The sequence below is a fragment of the Anomaloglossus baeobatrachus genome, chromosome 1 (genome assembly GCF_048569485.1).
Source record: "Anomaloglossus baeobatrachus isolate aAnoBae1 chromosome 1, aAnoBae1.hap1, whole genome shotgun sequence".
Classification (NCBI taxonomy): domain Eukaryota; kingdom Metazoa; phylum Chordata; class Amphibia; order Anura; family Aromobatidae; genus Anomaloglossus; species Anomaloglossus baeobatrachus.
The window spans coordinates 180,888,121-180,909,012 of record NC_134353.1 but is presented as its reverse complement, the minus strand read 5'-3'; the positions used below and the strand labels follow the sequence as shown (position 1 = coordinate 180,909,012).

Genomic DNA, 20,892 nt, shown 5'->3' with positions numbered 1-20,892 from the left:
ACCCCGGCTGAAAAGCTCCACAGCGGGGACACCATGAGAGGCACACAGCACCACGAGGAGGAAGGTGAGGAGACCCGGAGAAGCGGGGGGAGGCCCAGAACATGGGGGCATTAACAGACCCACAGCACCTGGTTAGCTCAAGCCCTGTAAAGGAGCGCTGTCCCCTGCCATCACCAGAAGGATCCCCAGGCACAGACATTCCAGCAATCTTCCTCCCTGTGGAGGGGCCTCCCCTGGGCAGCTCAGCTCTCTCCCCCTCACATGTGAGCTCTGCTTATAGTGCACCAGATATACAGGCATTGAGAGAGTTAATCCTGGCCCTTCCAAGTAAAAGTGACCTAGATGCACTGGTTTGCAGAATAGAGCAATCCCATCAACAAGCCATCACTGCTGTGAGAGAGGAGATAGGGGCCCTGGATGACAGAGTCACGGCCACTGAACAGGCCCAAGATTCTATGGAAAGCAGAGTCATACGGCTGGAGAAAGAATGTGCGGCCTATAATAATCGGTTTAAATATATGGCATTGCTGCTAGACGATCAAGAGAACAGAGGTCGTCGCAACAATATAAGGTTAAAGGGTATCCCAGAGGACTGGTGCACTGAGTCGCTCCATACCAAGGTGCAAGAAATATTTAACACGGTCACTAATAGACCACTGGATGCCACGTTTCTATGTGACAGAGTACACAGAGTTGCCAGGGCCACCCAAGGGGCCAACTCGTCCACAGCAAGAGACGTTCTTTGTCGTTTGCATTATTTTACGGACAAGGAGCAGATCCTGAGGAGGGCCTGGGAGTTCGGGCCGGTAAAGTTGGACGGAGCGGTTATTAAGCTTTTCTCGAATGTCTCCAGCCGCACACTCTACATGCGGCGCCAGCTCCATCCACTTTTGGTTAAAATCAAGGAAGTAAATGCCTCGTATCGCTGGGGTCACCTGTTCCACCTCATTGTCCGGAAGGGGTCGTCTACTTTTCTATTGAGACATCCGGCGGAGCTTCTGGGCCTATACAAATTTCTGGATCTGCCTGACCTCTCCATTCCAGACTGGCTATCCTGGGAGTCTATGAGCCCCCAGATGCAGAGGAGGGGAAAGGATTCAGGATTCACGCCAAGTGGTGGTAGTGGCTGAACAGTCCATAAGGCTCCGTCCTTCGATTGCTGAACTGGTGTATGGTGCTCATTTGCTAGGGTTTCTGGTCCACCGTGTGGGGGGAGGGGGAGGTGGACTACATGGTTTGAAGGTGGCGGCGGAGGAGAGGCTGTTAGAGTTCATAATAAGTATCGCCTCCTGTGGGTATACAGGGGTGATAGTCAGTTTATCGTGGGGTGGGAGGGCGGGTGTGCTTCATACGGGTGTTCATAACCTTCTTCGTTGATAGTGCCCTAGTAGGCCTAGGGCGGGTCCACAGGTCTGCAAGCTCTTTGTGAGCAGCTTATCTTCGTTTCCTTTTTCTTCTTCTGTCTCCTTTCTTCTATCTTTTTTTCCTCTTAACCTTTCCTAGACTTCTCCAATCCCCCCTCTCTCTTCCGCTCCCTCTCAAAACCTTCCTCAGTGGTGTGTCTGTTTGTCCAGTCCTTGTCGTTTTCCCGTAGGTCCTTGTTGAAGTCATGAAGCTGATGTCCAAACCTGATCTTAGAGTGGGGTCCCTGAACGTCAAGGGCCTCCACAGCCCAGAGAAACGCTCAATCCTCTTGAATCTGCTATGGAGAAGGCGAATCCAGGTAATCTTTCTACAAGAAACCCACTATTGTCTAGACAAACCATACAAGCTGTCTGACCGGAGATACTCGACGGTCTACTATTCGCCATCACCTGATCCACGATCCAGGGGGACTAGCATTCTGGTTGCGAGCACTCTGTCATGGGAGTTGATAGAGACCCACACGGACAGGGAAGGGAGAATGATCATGATAAAGGGTCGTGTCTAGTCCCAGGTCTTCACCTTCGCGGCCCTTTACCTTCCTAACGCGCGACAATGCTCTGCTCTGCTAAAGTATCTGAACATCCTGGACAAGTTTTCAGAGGGCACGTTGATATTGGGTGGGAACTTTAACTTTGTAATGGATCCAGAGGTAGACACTTCAAGGGGAGTCACCAATATGTCCAGGGCCGCCCATACTCGGATTAAACGGGGGTTACACGAATACCAGCTAGTAGACGCATGGAGGGTTCAGCATCCGGCAGATAGCGACTACTCCTTCTACTCCGCTGTCCATGATTCGTATTCAAGGCTTGACCACTTCTTTATCAAACAGGGATCTCCACTGTCTGGGATCTCCACTGTCTGTTGGATACTGAAATAGATGAGATAGTGTTCTCTGACCACGCCTTAATAATCCTGGACGTTTCCCTGACGCGCCCGTTAGTCAAACAAGGCCAGTGGACACTGACTACTTCCTTGCTGGGAGACCAGGGGACTATGCAGGAAATACAGGAGGCGGATAAGGAGTATTTGAACCTTTGCACCGGGGGAGACACCACCCCCGCGGTAACGTGGGAAGCTCATAAATGTGTAATGAGAGGCCTGTTTATTAAGCATGGAGCTCGGTTGAAGCGGGAGAGAAACGCGGAAATCGAGCTACTATTAGCCGACATTCACACGCTGGAGAGGATTCACAAAGACCAGTTAGATGACGGGACCAAAACCCTCCTCTTTCAAAAAAGAGAAAAGCTGAAATCGCTACTCTCCAACAAAGCTAAAGTCTCATTAGCAAGATGCCGAAGGCACTTCTACGAATATGAAAACAAAAATAGCAGGACACTGGCAAGGGCGTTGCGGATTCAAAGGATGAAGGGGTTCATACCACACATACAGAAGCAGTCCAGGGAGAGAGCCTCACTCCCGACCGACATTGTTCCGCATTTAGGAAATATTTACTCTGCCCTATATTCGATTGATAACAATCTGTCAGAGGACGATAGGAAGACAGCTAGGGAAAGAATTCAGGACTATATAAGATCTTCAGGACTCTCGAGGCTTAAACTGGAAGATAGAGTCACTGGAGGCACCGATTTCTGAGGCGGAGCTCACCGCGGTCCTAAAGAACTCCCCTTTGGGTAAGGCACCGGGGCCGGATGGGCTCCCGGTGTCCTACTACAAGAAGCTAGGTCCGATATTGTCCCCCCACTTCCTAGCAGCTTTCAACATCCTATCATGTCCATTCCCACCTTTACCTAGGGATGCCCTATCGGCCAACATAGTGGTTATTCCTAAGGAGGGGAGGGATCCCACCAGCTGTGCCAACTATCGCCCGATCTCCCTGCTCAATGTGGGCCTAAAGTTGTTTGCCAAGATTCTGGCCGAGCGGCTGTTCCCCCTATAGTCCATTCTGACCAAGCCGGGTTCATGTTGGGCAGGGAGGCTAGGGATAACACCACGAGGGCCATCAACCTGATTCATAGGGCCAGGACAGATGGTGGATATCTTATGTTGTTGTCGACGAACGCCGAGAAGGCGTTTGACCGGGTTGGTTGGATGTTTCTTGATGAGGTCCTCACTTTCCTGGGTCTGGGGGGAAACATGCTAAGTTGGATAGGATCTCTATACAGTGCACCGTCGGCACGCATTCGGGTTAATGGAGTGCTTTCAGAGAGATTTCCGATCGCCAATGGCACCCGGCAGGGCTGCCCACTTTCCCCAATGATATTCATACTCACATTAGAGCCCCTGCTGCGTCACATACGGAAGAACATGAACATTAAGGCACCGACCGGAGATCAGGGGCGTGAAATACAAATTAGCAGCCTTTGCGGATGATTTATTATTTTTTACCACTGACCCTGTCAATTCGCTCCCAGCGCTAATGAAGGAATTTAATCGTTACTCCCTACTCTCTAACTTCAAGATCAACTTGTCTAAATCGGAGGCACTAGGCGTCAACCTCCCCGCGGAGGTAGTTTTGCAGCTACGGGGAGCCTGTGATATTCAGTGGGCTCCTCAGTACTTGCGATACTTGGGACTCAAATTGTCGGCCGATGGCTCCTTATTCCAGTTGAACTTTACCCCTCTTCTCCAAAAAATTAAAGAAGACTGCAAAACTTGGTCAAAAGGCACATTCACGAGGTTCGGACGGTCTGCGATTTTTAAGATGAACATCTTCCCGAGACTGTTATACCTCCTTCCGACCCTGCCCATCGGGATCCCAAAGTCCTTCTTTAAATAAGTTGCCTCCATACAAACGAAGTTCCTATGGGCAAACAAGCCGGCGAGATTGGCGCGGTTGCTGTTATGTAGACCTAGAGCCCGGGGGGAACTGGGTCTTCCGGACCTCAGGACTTACTACATTGCCACTCACGTAGCCAGGGTGGTGGACTGGTGTTGGCACTCCAAGGCCAAACCATGGGTGCAGGTGGAGCAGAGCTTCACTGAAATGCCATTGGCGGGCCTCCCCTGGGCGCTTTCCCCTGTGGGCACAGAACTCAAATCCCATCCTACGATCGGTGCTACGTTATCTTGCTGCTCCCAGGAGGTGGTCTGGAGAGCCCTAATGCCTTTACCCTCTCCCCTTTCCCCGGTTATTGGCACCCCGGGCTTCTCGCCGGGTCTTTCCGACCCGGTGTTTCGTCTTTGGATCTCCCGAAACAGATTTCGTGCCCACCACATCAGAGTCGGGGGGCATTGGCCAACAATAGAGGAACTTCAGAACTTCCAGGTCCCCGGACCTCTGGGCCTGTGGTGTTCTTTGCACCTCCGACACTTTCTTTGTTCTTTACTGGTCCATAGCCAATTTGCTAGACCCCTCACCGACTTTGAGAAGCTGTATATGGAGAAGGGGACTCTCCGACACTCACTGGCCATCTCACACGCCATGCTATGTAAATATGCAGACCTGCTTCCGCCTAGGTTCCTCTTGCATTGGGAGTCAGACATGAGCCTCACCCTCTCGACTTCACAGACAAACAAGGTGCTGTCACTTGCTCACAAAACATCAGTCAGCTCCAAACTCCAAGAGGCCAACTATAAATGTATCTCTCGTGGACTGTAGCTGTTGGAGATACGGGGCTGGGGAAGGAAACTTCCTGCACATATTTTGGGAATGCCCAGTGTTGCAGCGGTTTTGGGAGGGGGTACGGGGAGTGATCGGGCATGTGACTGGACACACGCAGACCCTGGGTCTGGAACTCTTCTTACTCCAATTGACTGATTCCTCTGTTTGTGCCTATAAAGGGTCACTGTTAAGCTTCCTGGTGATGGCTGCCAGGACGTGCATCCCCCTGAGATGGAGATCCCCCGTTCCGCCGACATTATCAATGTGGGCAAACAGGGTGAATGAACTGTTGTACATGGAGGACCTGACGGCGTCTCTCCATGACAGACAAGAGGTTTTTCACAAGATGTGGTTTTCCTGGATCGAGTTTAAATTCTCCACGGAATACGGTACCTGGATTCCCCCTGACTGAGGGGGTCCTACTGTTGCTGGGAGACAAAGGTGCCCTGAGATGATGGATCTCTGCTTTGTGGCTGTTTGTTCCCTATTGTCTTACTCCCTTCCCTTCACCCCTTTCCTTTTGTGTGCTTCCCCCTTCTCATTTCTGGTCTAATCTCTCCTGCCTTACTTGTTTCTCTCTTTTCTTTTTCTTAACTCACCACAGTATCCTTATATTTGAAAACTCCCGGGTAAACATGGAGGAGTCAAAGTGTTGTATTTATCATATGTTACAGGTAGCCAGATAGGTGATAACATACAATGGATGCGAAATGTAATGCTACTGAATTTGATTGATGTGTTTCCATGTTTTTCGGTTAAATAAAGAATTTAAAAACAAAAGAAGTGAGTAAAGGGGGGACTGTTGAGGGTACGAATTGAGTAATCTAAAATACTTAATTCAGCCATTTCATAGACCCAAAAATGTAGTTTAGTTGATGTGACCTAACAATTTATAAATGTTTTTGTCTCCTACTAACTCATATATGAATATATTCAGTGATTTTCCTTAATACAAAATACTAGCTATGGACTCTCTCATCTCGGGAAAAGTTTTGGAAGAGCCTATCCCATCAGGCTGATGTCTCCCCAGCCTAGTCTGCTGAGCACTGGCAGTGACACGCGAGTTATTGTCACATCTCAGAAACCAACAGACCTGAAACAACCAAAGCAGAAAGCGGCTGCTATTTTACCCATTATTCCAGAAGGTTTCTACAAGTCAGCGCCACAAACTGTTTACATGAAGCCTCACCATGTTTTGTTTTTTTATTTATCAAGATCAGATCATCCACGTTCACGAAGTGGCCCAAAGTGGACTAGCACTGACCAAGCATCCTCCTTTTTGTTTCATATCCGGAAAGAAGAACCATAGACAATTTGTAGCAAATGGGGTTTTTTGGTTATGTGCTAATTTTAAGATAAGGTCTAAATTCAATCTTTCGTAATCAGGATAATGTGCCCTAATAAAAGTAATAACGCCAACTCTAATAGCCCCAATAAATCATAAAGTTATGTTTAATAAATAAAATAAGTTCTTAAGGGGGGAGCTAAAGCCTGTAGTGTTAAATTAAACAATAATCTTATATATATATATATAAAATTAGAGTCCCAAGGGGAGTAGGTCACAAATAAGTTCCAAATAAAATATATCTAAATGTGGAAAATTTTAAAATTCAAGGTTACCAACAGTCACAGATATCTTATTAAGGGGGGACTGTGGAGGTGGCCTGAGCTATAGCTTCTTTGTTCAAACGTAATAAGAATATCTGTGTATGTAAATAATCAAGATGTAGTTGCATAATTATCTGTGTGTCTATATAGCAATTGCACAGACCTATAATATAATTCTAAGCTGTATAGTCATGAAGGAGTTACCAAGAATAAGTGAACAGATGTACAAGTTTTAATAATGATGAGCAAAGGCCTTATTAGTAGATTCACACAGAAAGAATGTATAACGAACAGAGATGTAATTTACAGCATATTGAGAAAGATTGGGGAGTGGAATACTCCCTAAACTCTGTGTTCTAGTTCCAAGGTCAATGATGCATTCTGTATAATTGAATCTATCCAATACACGAGTTTCAGTTGGAGACGCTGGCTCAAGGAGAGAATATGTCTTGTGTGATCACTGTCTGATTCATTAATATCGGCACTGATATACTACTAATACGGCACCGGTCTCTGGATACCCTGTATGAAGATACCATTAGCTATCTTCAACTAAATTTATACCTTGACAATCGCACTGCACTAACATGTCATCCAACTGTAGTGCGATGTACGCAGAGACAGGCAGCGGAAGAGAGGGAGAAAGTGCTCCCCCACTCTTCTCTGAGACTCGCAATATCGCATCACACTTGCATGACCCTTGACTGACGCTCACAGCTGTGCGCAAGTGGAACCATACCCTTACCCTCATAGTTGCAGGAGAATGAAATTTAACAGTGCTGGATCCATTACAAGACAAAGACCAGTTGTACTTAACAAGCTCTTTGACTAAAATGTGGATTCTCAGGACCCTGTTGCAGAGGCCACATTGGTAGTCCATGGCCCCAGGGCACAGTTGGCTCTTACTATTAGCAAATTCCCCGGCTTGTCATCTAATTAGCAAGCCCCACGATGCCATGCATGTATTACAACCTAATTACGTTGTGGTAACCTACTAAGTAGAAGTAGCAGGTAGAATGAGGGTTGCAGTTCTCTGCTCCGATGGCCACAAACTACCCATGTAGCTGCTAAACCAGGGTTTGGATAATCTATTTGCTCCACTCTGGTCTTAGTTTCTTTAATGGTGACTGAAATTTTGCGTAATCTGTGACAAGGGCTCCATTGAGGGCAGATGCGAAAATCGCTAATGATGGTAACTCCATTTAGAACCTATTAATCTGTTAATGGATTCTACTGATGAAAACCAAAGACATCAAGATAATAGGATTTTAAATCACAATGTGAACATTGCCTTATTAAGTCTATATGTGGTGGTAATATTCCCCCCCTCAAAAAAAAAACCAGACACGTGAACACACACTATTGTGGGTATATCCTTGAAAATTCCAGCTAAAAACATACATGAAACATGGAGGTGTGACTGAGGCCTTATAATAGCTTCATATAGGAAAGGTAGAATATTTTTTAATTAACAAAATTGGTTAAGAGTAATATCTTACCTTATACTTGCAATTGTCAGGTAGAAGTCCCTAAGTATATAATAAGCTGCCCCTGAATTAAACCTGTGCGAAAAGTACAAAAAAATGTTCATATTTAGTGGATGGCAGTGGGTGGCAAAAATAGCAATATTTAAGCATTAGCCTGGTACTTGATTGTATTCTTAATTTTTGTGGAAAGTGGCTGCACAACTCTCTAGCATGGGACATTGGGCCCTTCATTCTCAGCAACAGTTTAAAGGGAACCAGTCAGGTGCAAATGCACACAGAACAACCAGTGGTTCTATTGCTAATTCCTGCCTAACTGTCCCTGTATACACTAGCATAGATAAAGGGATCTTTAGAAACAGTATTTCTAAAGATCTTTTATCTTATGCTAATGAGCGCAGTTACTAGTCCCAAGGTCGTTATATCCCCTGACTAGTCCACCCTCTTAGCATGTTAGCACACCCACAATGGCGTACTAACATGCTATTCAATTCAGCGTCAGCAGCAGTGCCGCGTGTACCTGTGTTCGCTGTGACTGCTCTTCTGAATGCTGGGCACGTCCGGTCATGTGCAGTATGAAGCTGGGTGTACACGTCCTGACTTCAGAGAGGTCTACTGTGCACGACTGGAAGTGCCCGGCATTCAGTTGCACGCTCACAGCAAACACAGGTATACGTGGCACCGCTGGTGATGCTGAATTGAATAGCATGTTAGTATGCTCCTGTGGACATACTAACATGCTAAGAGGGCGAATAGTCAGGGGATCTAACGTCCTTGGGACTAGTCCCTGCGCTCATTAGCTTAAGATAAAAGATCTTTAGAAATAGTCTTTCTAAAGATCTCTTTATCTATGCTAGTGTATACAGGGACCCTTAGGCAGGGATTAGCAATATGTACCTAGAACTGCTCGTGGTTCTGGGTGCATATTGCACCTGACAGGTTCCCTTTAAATGTATCAGTTTTAATAGCTACCTACATTTTTCGTTACTCTTGGCCTATATACACCAGTAAACATTAGTGTCAACTATATTAAAAAAAATCAACTTAATTTTATACACAAATGTTAACAAAAAATGACCATAATGTCTTCATATATAGAACACATCTATAAAGAAATGCAGTTATTTATTATGGGGATAGTTTCAGCTGAATCGTGGTGCCTAACTGGAAGCTTCAACTACTATCTGTTCTGTATACACCTTTCCATTGTAATGTACCTCAACTATATATATATGATATATATTATATATATATATATATATATATATATATATATATATATATATATATATACACACATACACCTAGTATATGGTGTGTACGCTAAATAACTCAACGTACGACCATTAATGTCAAAACCGATGGCAACATGTGAGTACACCCCTAAGTGAAAATGGATAAATTGGTCTGGGCCTGGTAGGAGCTGGAACCCCGGTCGCAGGGGATCGTGTCAAGGGGCACAGAACTGCCGTGGAGGGCAGCCGGCGGCCTTGTGCCATCTCCGGGCAGGGGCCAGGGCACACGGGGCACGTGGATCCTAGGCCGGGAAGTAGCTTCAAGCATCCTTGTAATTTACCCGACGAGGACGAAGTCTTCAAGATTCGTTCTCCACCCGCTTCAAAATCGGGGTACTAGAGCAATGAGGGGGATAGGACTTTCCCAATACACAGTCCAGAAAATCCCAAGCATGAACCCTGAGAGCAAGCTCACTCCGTTAGCCATACGGATGAGCGGGACCCGACTAGTTCTATACTACAGGGACCAACCAGTAAAGAAGGTGCCAAGGGAAAGGTCACAGGCTATTAAGCAACACCATCGGGCACGGGATCCAGCCGTGCTTCTTCCCTGCTGCTGCAGCAGTGCTCAGAATTTCGGCTTACAAGTTGTCGGTGTCAACGTTATTGAACTGAGTGAGTACGCAGTGACCCTTTTTCTCCCCAACGGCATCCCTATTTCACCACCATCGAGCCCCGAGGCATTCCCCCTACCCACGGAGGGGTTAAACACCTGGCTGCCATCCCATCGCCACTGGGCGCTCCCAACAGCAGCGGTGGTACTCCACCTTACCACACACCGTGGGTGGCGTCACAAATTCTAAACACAAAACTCCCTGTAAATACCCCTCTTTTATTTCAAGTGGCCGCGGGACCCCTCCCGGGTCCGGAGATCTTTCAAGCCACCGTGGATCCGGATCCGAGCAGCCTTAGCTGCTAATGCTGGGGCGGTACACATGCTTGCCCAGTCCAGCACCTTTACCTTCAGTTTCTTTAGCAAGGCAGTAGTCCTATTGGAGGTGTGTTTGGGGTCATTATGATGTTAGAATACTGCTCTATGGTCCAGTTCCCGAGGGTAGGTGATCATGATCTGCTTCAGTATGTCATAGTACATGTTGCTTTCAGCATCCCGTCCAAGAAATAAGGTTAAAAAACTAATTTTATTCCATAAGGTTAAAACCAACACTAGGCTGGATGGACATCCATGAAGTATAAAACAAAGTCTTACGTGTTTCACATCTAAAAGAGGTTCTAAACGGGGCTTTACACGCTACGATATTGTTAATGTTTTATCGTCAGGGTCACGTTGTTTGTGACGCACATTCGGCGTCATTAACGATATCGCAGTGTGTGACACTTATGTGCGACCTAAAACGATCGCAAAAGTGGCCAAAATCGTTTGCCACGGAGAGGTTGTCCTAAAACAAAAAATCGTTTACCTCTCATTAGCGATGTTGTTCCTCGTTCCTGCGGCAGCACACATCGCTATGTGTGGCACCGCAGGAGCGAAGAACATCTCCTTACCTGCCTCCACCGGCTATGCGGAAGGAAGGAGGTGGGCGGGATGTTACGTCCCGCTCATCTCCGCCCCTCCGCTTCTATTGGATGCCTGGCGTGTGACGTCGCTGTGACGCCGAACGACCAGCCCCCTTAGAAAGGAGGCGGATCGCCGGCCAGAGCGACGTCGCAGGGCAGGTAAGCCGTGTGACGGGGGAGCGCAATTTTGTGCGTGACGCGCAGCGATATGCCCGTGTCGCACAAATGATGGGGCGGGTATGCACGCTAGTGATATTGGTACCGATATCGCTAGCGTGTAAAGCCCCCTTTAGTCTTCAGGCCACTTTACACGCTGCAATATCGGTACCGATATTGCAAGCGTGGGTACCCGCCCCCATCGGTTGTGCGACACAGGCAAATCGCTGCCCGTGGCGCACAACAACGCCCGGACCCGTCACACTACTTACCTGCTCTGCAACGTCGCTGTGACCGGCGAACCGCTTCTTTTCTAAGGGGGCAGTCCGTGCGGCGTCACAGTGACGTCACTAAGCGGCCGCCCAATCAAAGAGGAGGGGCGGAGATGAGCGGGACATAACATCCCACCCACCTCCTTCCTTCCGCATTGCGGGCGGCGCAGGTAAGGTGAGGTTCCTCATTCCTGCGGCGTCACACGGAGCGATGTGTGCTGCTGCATGAACGATGAACTACATCGTACACGCTGTAGCAGCGATATTTGAGAAGAGACCCCCATGTCACCGATGAGCAATTTTGTATGTTTTTGCGACGATTCAAAATCGCTCATAGGTGTCACACGCAACGACATCGCTAATGCGGCCGGATGTGCGTCACAAATTCCGTGACCCCAATGACATCGCATTAGCGATGTCGTAGCGTGTAAAGCGGCCTTTAGACATATCCTGCTAGATTTGCACAAGTAAGTTATGGAATAAAATTGTTTTTTTACCCTTATTTCTTGGACGTCATGCTGGAAACAATTTTTTTCTATTGTCGGACTTTGCCTCTTTGAACACGGAGCTGTCTTCTAAGCACCGTCCCCCAGAGAAAAGACCCAGGTGATGCATTTACAGGGTGAGCTCATATCCTCCTGTGCATATTTATCACAGTCCCACCATCACTCTTGTAAAATCTCCAACTCTGCAAACAGTCCTCATCAAACATTAACTGCTAGTTGTCATTTTGACAGCCCGAAAAAAGCTGCATGCACCATTTTTCAGGACATCAAAATGACAAGCCCAAGACAGAATCGTCAGCCATATGCGTATATCTAATATATAAAGCCTGTGTGTATAAATGTGTGTGTGTGTGTGTGTGTGTGTGTGTTTTTGTGTTTTTGTGTGTGTGGTTTTGTGTGTGTGGTGGGTGTGTGTGTCCGCTATAGGAATCCGCACCATTACATTTACAATCATGATATTTTTCACAGACGCCCCATTTGACTCTGGGAATGTCATAGACTACGTTTTGAGGGGAACATTTAACCCCGTGCTTTACAGTTATTTGCCAAAAAGCCTGCTTACATTAAAGTCAATGGAGCTGTGATTGGTTGCTATGGGCAACAAAAGACGTTCTTAGTATAAGAAGCTTATGTGTGATGTAATATGATTTCTGTGGAGAGACAGAGACTGATAGAGAGACAAAGAGAGAGAAAGAGACAGCTAGCCAGCCAGGGAGAGAAAGAGACAGCCAGCCAGAGAGAGAAAGAGACAGCCAGCCACAGAGAGAAAGACAGCCAGCCAGGGAGAGAAAGACACAGCCAGCCAGGGAGAGAAAGAGACAGCCAGCCAGGGAGAGAAAGAGAGAGCCAGCCAGGAAGAGAAAGAGACAGCCATAGAGAGAGAAAGAGTCAGCCAGCCAGGGAGAGAAAGAGACATCCAGACAGGGAGAAAAAGAGACAGCCAGCCAGGGAGGGAAAGAGACAGACAGCCAGGGAGAGAAAGAGACAGCCAGAGAGAGAGAGAGACAGCCAGCTAGGGAGAGAAAGAGACAGCCAGCCAGAGAGAGAAAGAGAAAGAGACAGCCAGCCAGGGAGAGAAAGAGATAGCCAGCCAGGGAGAGAAAGACAGCCAGCCAGGGAGAGAAAGATACAGCCAGAGAGAGAGAGAAAGAGACATCCATCCAGGGAGAGAAAGAGACAGCCAGCGAGATAGAGAAAGAGACAGCCAGGGAGAGAAAGAGACAGCCACAGGGAGAGAAAGAGACAGCCAGCCAGGGAGAGAAAGAGACAGCCAGAGAGAGAGAGAGAGACAGAGACAGCCAGGGAGGAAAGAGACAGCCAGCCAGAGGAAGCGAGAAAGAGAAAGAGACAGCCAGGGAGAAAAAGAGACAGCCAGCCAGGGAGAGAAAGAATAAGAGACAGACAGACTACCTGCACATATAAACACACAGCTCTACAACAAGCACATCTCCTTACACACTATACATTACCACATCTTGCAGCTCAGCTGATCGGTGCAGGCAGGGGAGAAGACACTAGGAGCTGCACGGAGGCTGCAGCAGCTACAGGACCTGCCACCTCACCGGTCATGTGATCAGGCTAGGTCCTTCATCTTCTCAGCCTCCGTTCTGCTCGAGTACATTTCCTCCCCTGCTCTGCCCCGATCGCATAGATTAGTGCAGAGCAGAAAGAGAGGACAGCTCTCTATGAGCAACCCAGGCCCCCCCTCATTACCCTGATGGCGGCCCCCGTCCTGCCGATGTGCTGCAGGGCGGGTGGATGACTCAGCATCTTTTAAATGTTTCATGAGGATTATAATGGGGGCAATTTACTGTTCGGAGCATGGGCCCCCTGAAGCCTCGGGCCCCGGGCGGTAGCCCAGATTGCCCTCATTATAATCCGCCTATGACTCCCACCACCATACTTGACTGTAAGCAAGATACACTTGTCTTAGTACTCCTCACCTGGTTGCCACCACACATGCTTGGCATCATTGGAATCAAATAAGTTTATCTACATCTCATTAGATCACAAGGCATGGTTCCAGTAATCTATGTCCTTAGCCTGCTTGTCTTCCGCAAACTGTGGGTATTTTTGTGCATCATCTTTAGAAGAGGTTTCCTTCTGGAACAACACCATGCAGACCAATTTGATGCAGTGTGCAGCGTATAGTCTGAGCACTGACCGGCTGACCCTCCTTCATCCCTCATCCCTTTAACCTTTACAACAATGTTGGCAGCACTCATTTGTCTATTTTGAAAAGACAGCCTCTGTATATGACGCTGAGCATGAGCACTCAACTTCATTGGGCGACCATGGCAAGGCCTAATCTGCATATAACCTGTCTTATTAAACCGTGGCATGATCTTTGCCACCGTACTGCAACTCAGTTTCAGGGTGTTGGCAATCTTATAGCCTAGATCATCTATATGTAGAGCAACAATTTTTTTTTTCAGATTCTCAGAGAACCCTTTGCCATGTGGTGCCATGGTGAATTTCCAGTTACCGGTAAGAGAGGGTGTGAGTGAAAACACCAAATTTAACACACTTGCAAAGAATGAGGCCCTCAACTTCATTTTTTTTCTATGTGCGGCCCATATAGACAGGAGCGTTTGAGACCCCTGCTGTAGAGAATGTCAATCTAGCCATATTCTGAAATACATATCGTATAGGTGATACAGAATATGCTCTGATATGTTACTGTTTTTAACAGTTAAAAACACAAACTTTAAAGATCAACCTATTACATTCCTCAGTAAGGACAAGGGCTCTTATCAAAATTGTGGAGATAAAAAGCTTACCTGTTGCCAATAGAAACTTATCACTGCAGCTTACATTTCCAGAGATGTTTAAAGGGAGCCTGTTAAGTCCAATATGCACCCAGAACCACGAGCAGTTCTGGGTGTATATTGCTAATCCCTGCCTAACCATCCCTGTATCTGATAGCATAGATAGAGATCTTTAGAAAAAGTATTTCTAAAGATCTTTTATCGTATGCTAATGAGCTTGAATACTAGTGCCCTGGTCGTTGCTTCCCTTCCTAGTTGGCTGCATTAGTATGTTAGTACGCCCCTGTGGGTGTGCACTGCTAACATGCTAATGAATGCGCAGCATTGGAGGATGATCTCACTCCCCTCCGCTGCCATCGCGTCCGACGCTGGATTTCGGATCAGTGTGCATGACCCCGGAGTTTCGGTCATGGGCACTACGATAGTTTGAAGCCAGGACGCGTACACCCGGCTTCATAGTGCTCATGACCAAAACTCCAGGGTCATGCGCACTGAGCTGAAATCCTGCGTCGGGCGGCAATGGCAGCGGAGAGGTGAGTGAGATCATCCTCTGACGCTGCACAATTATTAGCATGTTAGCACACCCACAGGGACGTACTAACATGCTAATAGAGCCGACTAGCAAGGGAACTAACACCAAGGGGACTAATCCTTTCGCTCATAACCATACGATATCAGATCTTTAGAAATACTTTTTCTAAAGATCTCTTTATCTATGCTACCAGATACAAGGACGCTTAGGCAGGGATTAGCAATATGCACCCAGAACTGCTCGTGGTTCTGGGTGCATATTGGACCTGAGAGGTTAACTTTAAGAAATAAAAACTAAACGCTAATTCTGCTAAGGTGATTAGGTCAATTATTATTTTTGACAAATTTAATCAATGAAGCTTTGTGCTTTGTTCTCTTTAAAGGGGTTGTTCACTACTTTGACAATCCTTTCTCAATTACAACATTCCCATCTAAAAAAAAAAATCTTATAGTCACTTCAAAATCCATGCCACCTAGATTAGTTGAGAGCTCCTGCTTCTCTCTGATTTACTACAAATGTCATTTTTGTCCAAAGTAAACAAGAGTGAGGCGGCCGATCATTGCATGCAAGGCTCACATGATATACACACATGGACAAAATTGTTAGTACCCCTCTGTTAAAGAAAAACCTACAATATTCTCTGAAATACTGTAACTTGAAATTGACAAAAGTAATATTCAATTTAAATTTGCTGAATATCAGCTAATGAAATCAAAATAGGAGAGAGAAGGCGCAATAGGGTCTTACCCGATATATTGGGTGGGAAAGATCATGTAAAAGTGATGCACTCACCTGATCGAGTTGTGCCAGTCACAACTCCTTTAACAGCATAACGTGAGCACCAAAAAGGTCCAGCAGCAGCCATGATCGAGTTGTGCCAGTCACAACTCCTTTAACAGCATAACGTGAGCACCAAAAAGGTCCAGCAGCAGCCCTGATCGAGTTGTGCCAGTCACAACTCCTTTAACAGCATAACGTGAGCACCAAAAAGGTCCAGCAGCAGCCCTGTTGCACAAGTAGAATATCAACAGAAGAAAAAAGACAGGTATTTTGCCGCGCTTGAAGACCATAGACTATGATGTCAGGCAAATGATTCTTTTTATTTCATCCAAATGGATGAAATAAAAAGAATCATTTGCCTGACATCATAGTCTATGGTCTTCAAGCGCGGCAAAATACCTGTCTTTTTTCTTCTGTTGATAAGCTAATGAAATCAGACATTGCTTGTGAACGAAACAAAGAAACCTGCGGCACATTTTTACATTAAAGTGTAGGGCCAACCACAATGATATATAGAAGTGTTGAACCCATACCTACTCCAATAGATATAAGAAGAAGGAGGAACAATGGAGTTTTAAAGGTGCAAATACAATTTTATTATAGCATATATTTTTTTTAATACCCACCCACTGTACTTCTATACTTCTGTATATTTACTCTGTATATTAACAAATTGTCATGTCATTAAAATTGCACTTTATTATGTAATCTTTTTAAAAAAAAATACGAACATAGTGTTAGATTGCACCATTTGTTGCTGGCTTGGCTAAAAATTACTTCATGGAAGACAACCAATGAGAAAACCAAGCAGCAAATCGCAAAAAAATGAAACTCAGAAAAAAGACTTTGGTGCAGCACTCCTGGAGATGAAGAGGAAGGTCTACAGGTAGGGGGAAAGATGAGTATTTGTATTTATTTGCTTCCGTACTGTACTGGCGATACAATGCGTTTCGGAATCAAAATGCCTTCATAAAGTATCAAACTTAAAAACATTAACACAAAAGATATTGTTGTAATGTTTTTAAGTTTGACCCTGGCGAAGGCATTTTCATGTATCACTAGTACAGTAGCAATAAAGATACTCATCTTTTCAACTACCTGTAGAATATCCTCTTCATCTCCAGGAATGCCGCAACAAAGTCTTTTCTCTGATCAACACATCGCTGTGTGATTCACCGGAGGATAATCCTCACAATCTCCTGTGTGAGCAGCACACTGGACCGGGACCGATCCACCCATTGTGTGCAGTCAATTTTCTACATACGCTTAAACCTTCCATAGGTGTGTGGAACAATTCATTCACCTAGTTATATTCAACAAATACTACTCTTAAGGCCCCGTCACACACAGAGAAAGATCTTTGGCAGATCTGTGGTTGCAGTGAAATCATGGACATATTGTTCCATTTGTACACAGCCACAAACCTGGCACTGATTGTCCACAATTTCACTGTCACCACAGATCAGCCACAGATTTATCTCTGTGTGTGACAGGGCCTTTAGATTAGCCCCACTCTTTGTCTCTGTTCTCCTCTCTCCCCTAGAGTTTTTTTTTCTCCCAAAAAGTTAAACTGTAATTTAGCTAAAAGGCATATTGACAAGCCATAAAGATTCTGGGAGAATATCCTTTTTATAGGTGAGACAAAATTGGAGCTTTTTAGTGATGTCACATCAGCTCTATAGTCACACATGCAAAAATTAAAAGGAGGCTCGGTTATGTTTTAGGGCTGCTTTGCTGCATCTGGCACAGGGTGTCTTGAATCTGTGCAGGGTACAATGAAATATCAAGACTATCAAGGTATTCTGGAGCTAAATGTGTTGCCCAATGTCAGAAAGCTCAGTCGCAGGTAAGTATCTTCCAACAGGATAATGAGCCAAAACATAGATAAACAAAATCCAAGAATGGCTAAAAGCAAAGTATTACGCCTAAGACACATGGCATGAAAATCGGACCGAGTGGAATGAGATAAAACATCGCATTCCACTCGGACCAATATTAACCTATGTGTCAGCACCCATGAGCGATTATTTTCTCGGCCCCAATCGGACCGAGAAAACAATCGCAGAATGCTGCGATTGTAATGCGAGACTCTTTCTCGGAAGTGAGTACATACTGTTATTTCACATGGGGAAATCTAGCAATTGAGAATAGGTTGTCAAAGAACCCCTTACATTATCTTAGTAATAAATACATAAACAATAGCGATGTATAACTATATTTTTCTGTACTTAAAGAGAATAAAACATACCCATTATCTTCCACAATGGCATCCAGGCTACCATGCTTGAAGAAATCCAAGGCATAGGAATTAAGGTACCTTTTTTGTTCATAAGTTTCATCACTCAGAAAGTGTAGGAATGGAATATGTTTCTCAGGAATGTGAACTGTTTGCATCATGAGCTGTTGGAATAATACAGGTAAGATTTAAAAGCAAAAAAAAAAAAAAACAAGAAACTTTTCTTGCTTGATGCATTATTTGAAGTATTCACCCCATCCCTGCCACCTAAACAAATGTAGTGGATTGCATTCACCATGAGTCTGGAAAAGCTTGGTAATTTTTGTAATGTTTAGGCTATGTACCCACGTTGCGTTCTGTCCCTGCAGAAATTTCTGCAGCGATTTGAACAGCACACGTGCGCTTCAAATCGCTGGAGAAATAGTCCGTAATGAAAAGCCGATTTCATGCACTCTGGATGCAGCCTCTCCCATAGACAGAGCGGGACCTGCATCCAAAGCGCATGAAAGAAGTGATATGCTGCTTTTTAGAACGCAGCGCTTCAGCAGTAGCCGAAGCGCTGTGTTCTAATACGCAACGTGGGCATGGATTAGGCACAATCTTCATAGATTTTGCTGGGGACGCAGGATGCATGCACTTACGCTGCGGTGCGGAACGCAGCGTAACTGTGTAAAAATACGCTACGTGGGCACATAGCCTTAAAGGGAATATGTCAGCAGGTTTTTGTTACCTCATCTGAGAGCAGCATGATGTTGGCAAAAAGGCCCTGAGTTCAATGATGTATCATTTAGATTAGTGGCTGCAGCCGTTCTGACAGTGAAAGATTTGAAATTTGCATTTGCATGTTACAGAGCTCTGACAGCTGCCCCTGCCCACACCAGGCTTTCAGTGTACATTTCCACAGACAGAGGCTGCTAATCACAGAATGGGGCAGAGTCGGACTACAACTCACATGCCCCTAAGACCCACTAATAAAAAAGATAAGAGGCTTAAGCTAACATTGCAGGTAAACAAAAAAACACTGTAAGGGTACCGTCACACTTTAGCGACGCTCCAGCAATCCCACCAGCAATCTGACCTGGTCAGGATCGCTGGTGCGACGCTACATGGTCGCTGGTGAGCTGTCAATCAGGCAGATCTCACCAGCGACCAGTGACCAGCCCCCAGCCAGCAGCGACGTGTGAAAACGATGCTGCGCTTGGTAACTAAGGTAAATATCGGGTAACCAAGCAAAGCACTTTGCTTGGTTACCCGATATTTACCTTGGTTACCAGCGCACACCGCTTAGCGGTGGCTCCCTGCATTTGTAGCCAGAGAACACATCGGGTTAATAAGCAAACCGCTTTGCTTATTTACCCAATGTGTACTCCGGCTACATGTGCAGGGAGCCGGCACTGGCAGCCTGAGAGCGGCGTACACTAGTAACCAAGGTAAATATCGGGTAACCAAGCAAAGGGCTTCGCTTGGTTACCCGATATTTACCTTGGTTACAGCTTACCGCAGGCTGCCAAATGCCGGCTCCCTGCTCCCTGCACATTCAGATTGTTGCTCTCTCGCTGTCAAACACAGTGATGTGTGCTTCACAGCGGGAGAGCAACGTCCAAAAAATGAACCAGCACTGTGTGTAACGAGCAGCGATTTCACAGCAGGGGCCAGATTGCTGCTCAGTGTCACACACACAGCGATATCGCTAATGAGGTCACTGGTGCTTCACAATAACCATGACTCAGCAGCGATCTCGCTAGCGATCTCGCTATGTGAGAAGTACCCCTAAGATAACAGACCCAGGGCTGAAATCTCTGTTTTAACAACTGTAGCATGCTGTCTTCAGGTTACATTGCAGATATCTGCTGACACAGTCCATTTAAACATATAGTAAGATGTTACTTGATGGACTTCCTTCTGTAATAAGATTTAGAACTGTATGCCATACCACACAATATGGCCTTCTTACCGCCTTGACGAGACTGGATCCCTCACTTATAATACGTCATGAGAAAATTGTATCTACAGCTTTGTGGAGGTGCACACTACATACAGCTGTATACAAGCTCCACAGATATGCATAAAAATATTAACATAAACAAGATTTGTCTTCAGTCATTTCACGTTTTTATTTCACTTTTTACTTACACTGGTTAGGTTTTTCATAGCCATTAAGTCTTCATCGGTGTTTCCTGACAGACATGCAAAGGGAGAAATCCCACTTCTTCCCTCCGAGCAGGACATCAGGTGATCGACCAATCCTGAATCCATACACTCTTTACCTGAAAAGTCTGATGGCAAACAGTGAATTAGAGATGTTTATAGAAATGTAAGTTGATTAAAAATAGAAATTAATATAGAAATATAATGTTACTGTGTGATCCAATACGTATAAGTGAAATATTTCAGGGAAAAAATGCTTTACTATATTATTCCTTCACATCGGGCAATTGTCTGCAGCAGGATCCTCCCCCTTTGCCTTGTTTGCAGTAGGACAGAAGAATAATTAGGCCCCACTCCCTGAACAAGTCCCTTCCTCATCTGTATAATATCTAGATATTGAGAAGGTTACGGGTATAGATATCCTTGTGTTCTTTTCAGGACAACTTTTACTGATTTTCTAAGTTTTGGATTCCTTTAACCCTCTTCCTGACATGGAGATTTTTCATTTTTGTGTTCTTACCCCTTTCTTCCAAGAGCCATAATTTTTTTGTGTTTTTGTTAACCTAGTCGTATGAGGACTTATTTTTTTTTGCAGACAAGTT

General features: G+C 45.6%; 1 protein-coding gene across 2 annotated transcripts in view; it reads right to left on the bottom strand.

The window, feature by feature from the left end:
- The window catches only part of LOC142309813 (putative ATP-dependent RNA helicase DDX60), a 420,704-nt gene that overhangs the window by 22,241 nt on the left and 377,571 nt on the right, over window positions 1–20,892 (bottom strand). For both annotated transcript variants that reach the window (XM_075347271.1, XM_075347272.1), the window contains 3 exons: window positions 20,276–20,418; window positions 18,155–18,306; window positions 8,098–8,160 (listed from right to left, as the gene is read on the bottom strand). In XM_075347271.1, coding sequence (XP_075203386.1) covers window positions 8,098–8,160; window positions 18,155–18,306; window positions 20,276–20,418 — 358 coding nt within the window. The remainder of the gene's footprint in view (window positions 1–8,097; window positions 8,161–18,154; window positions 18,307–20,275; window positions 20,419–20,892) is intronic.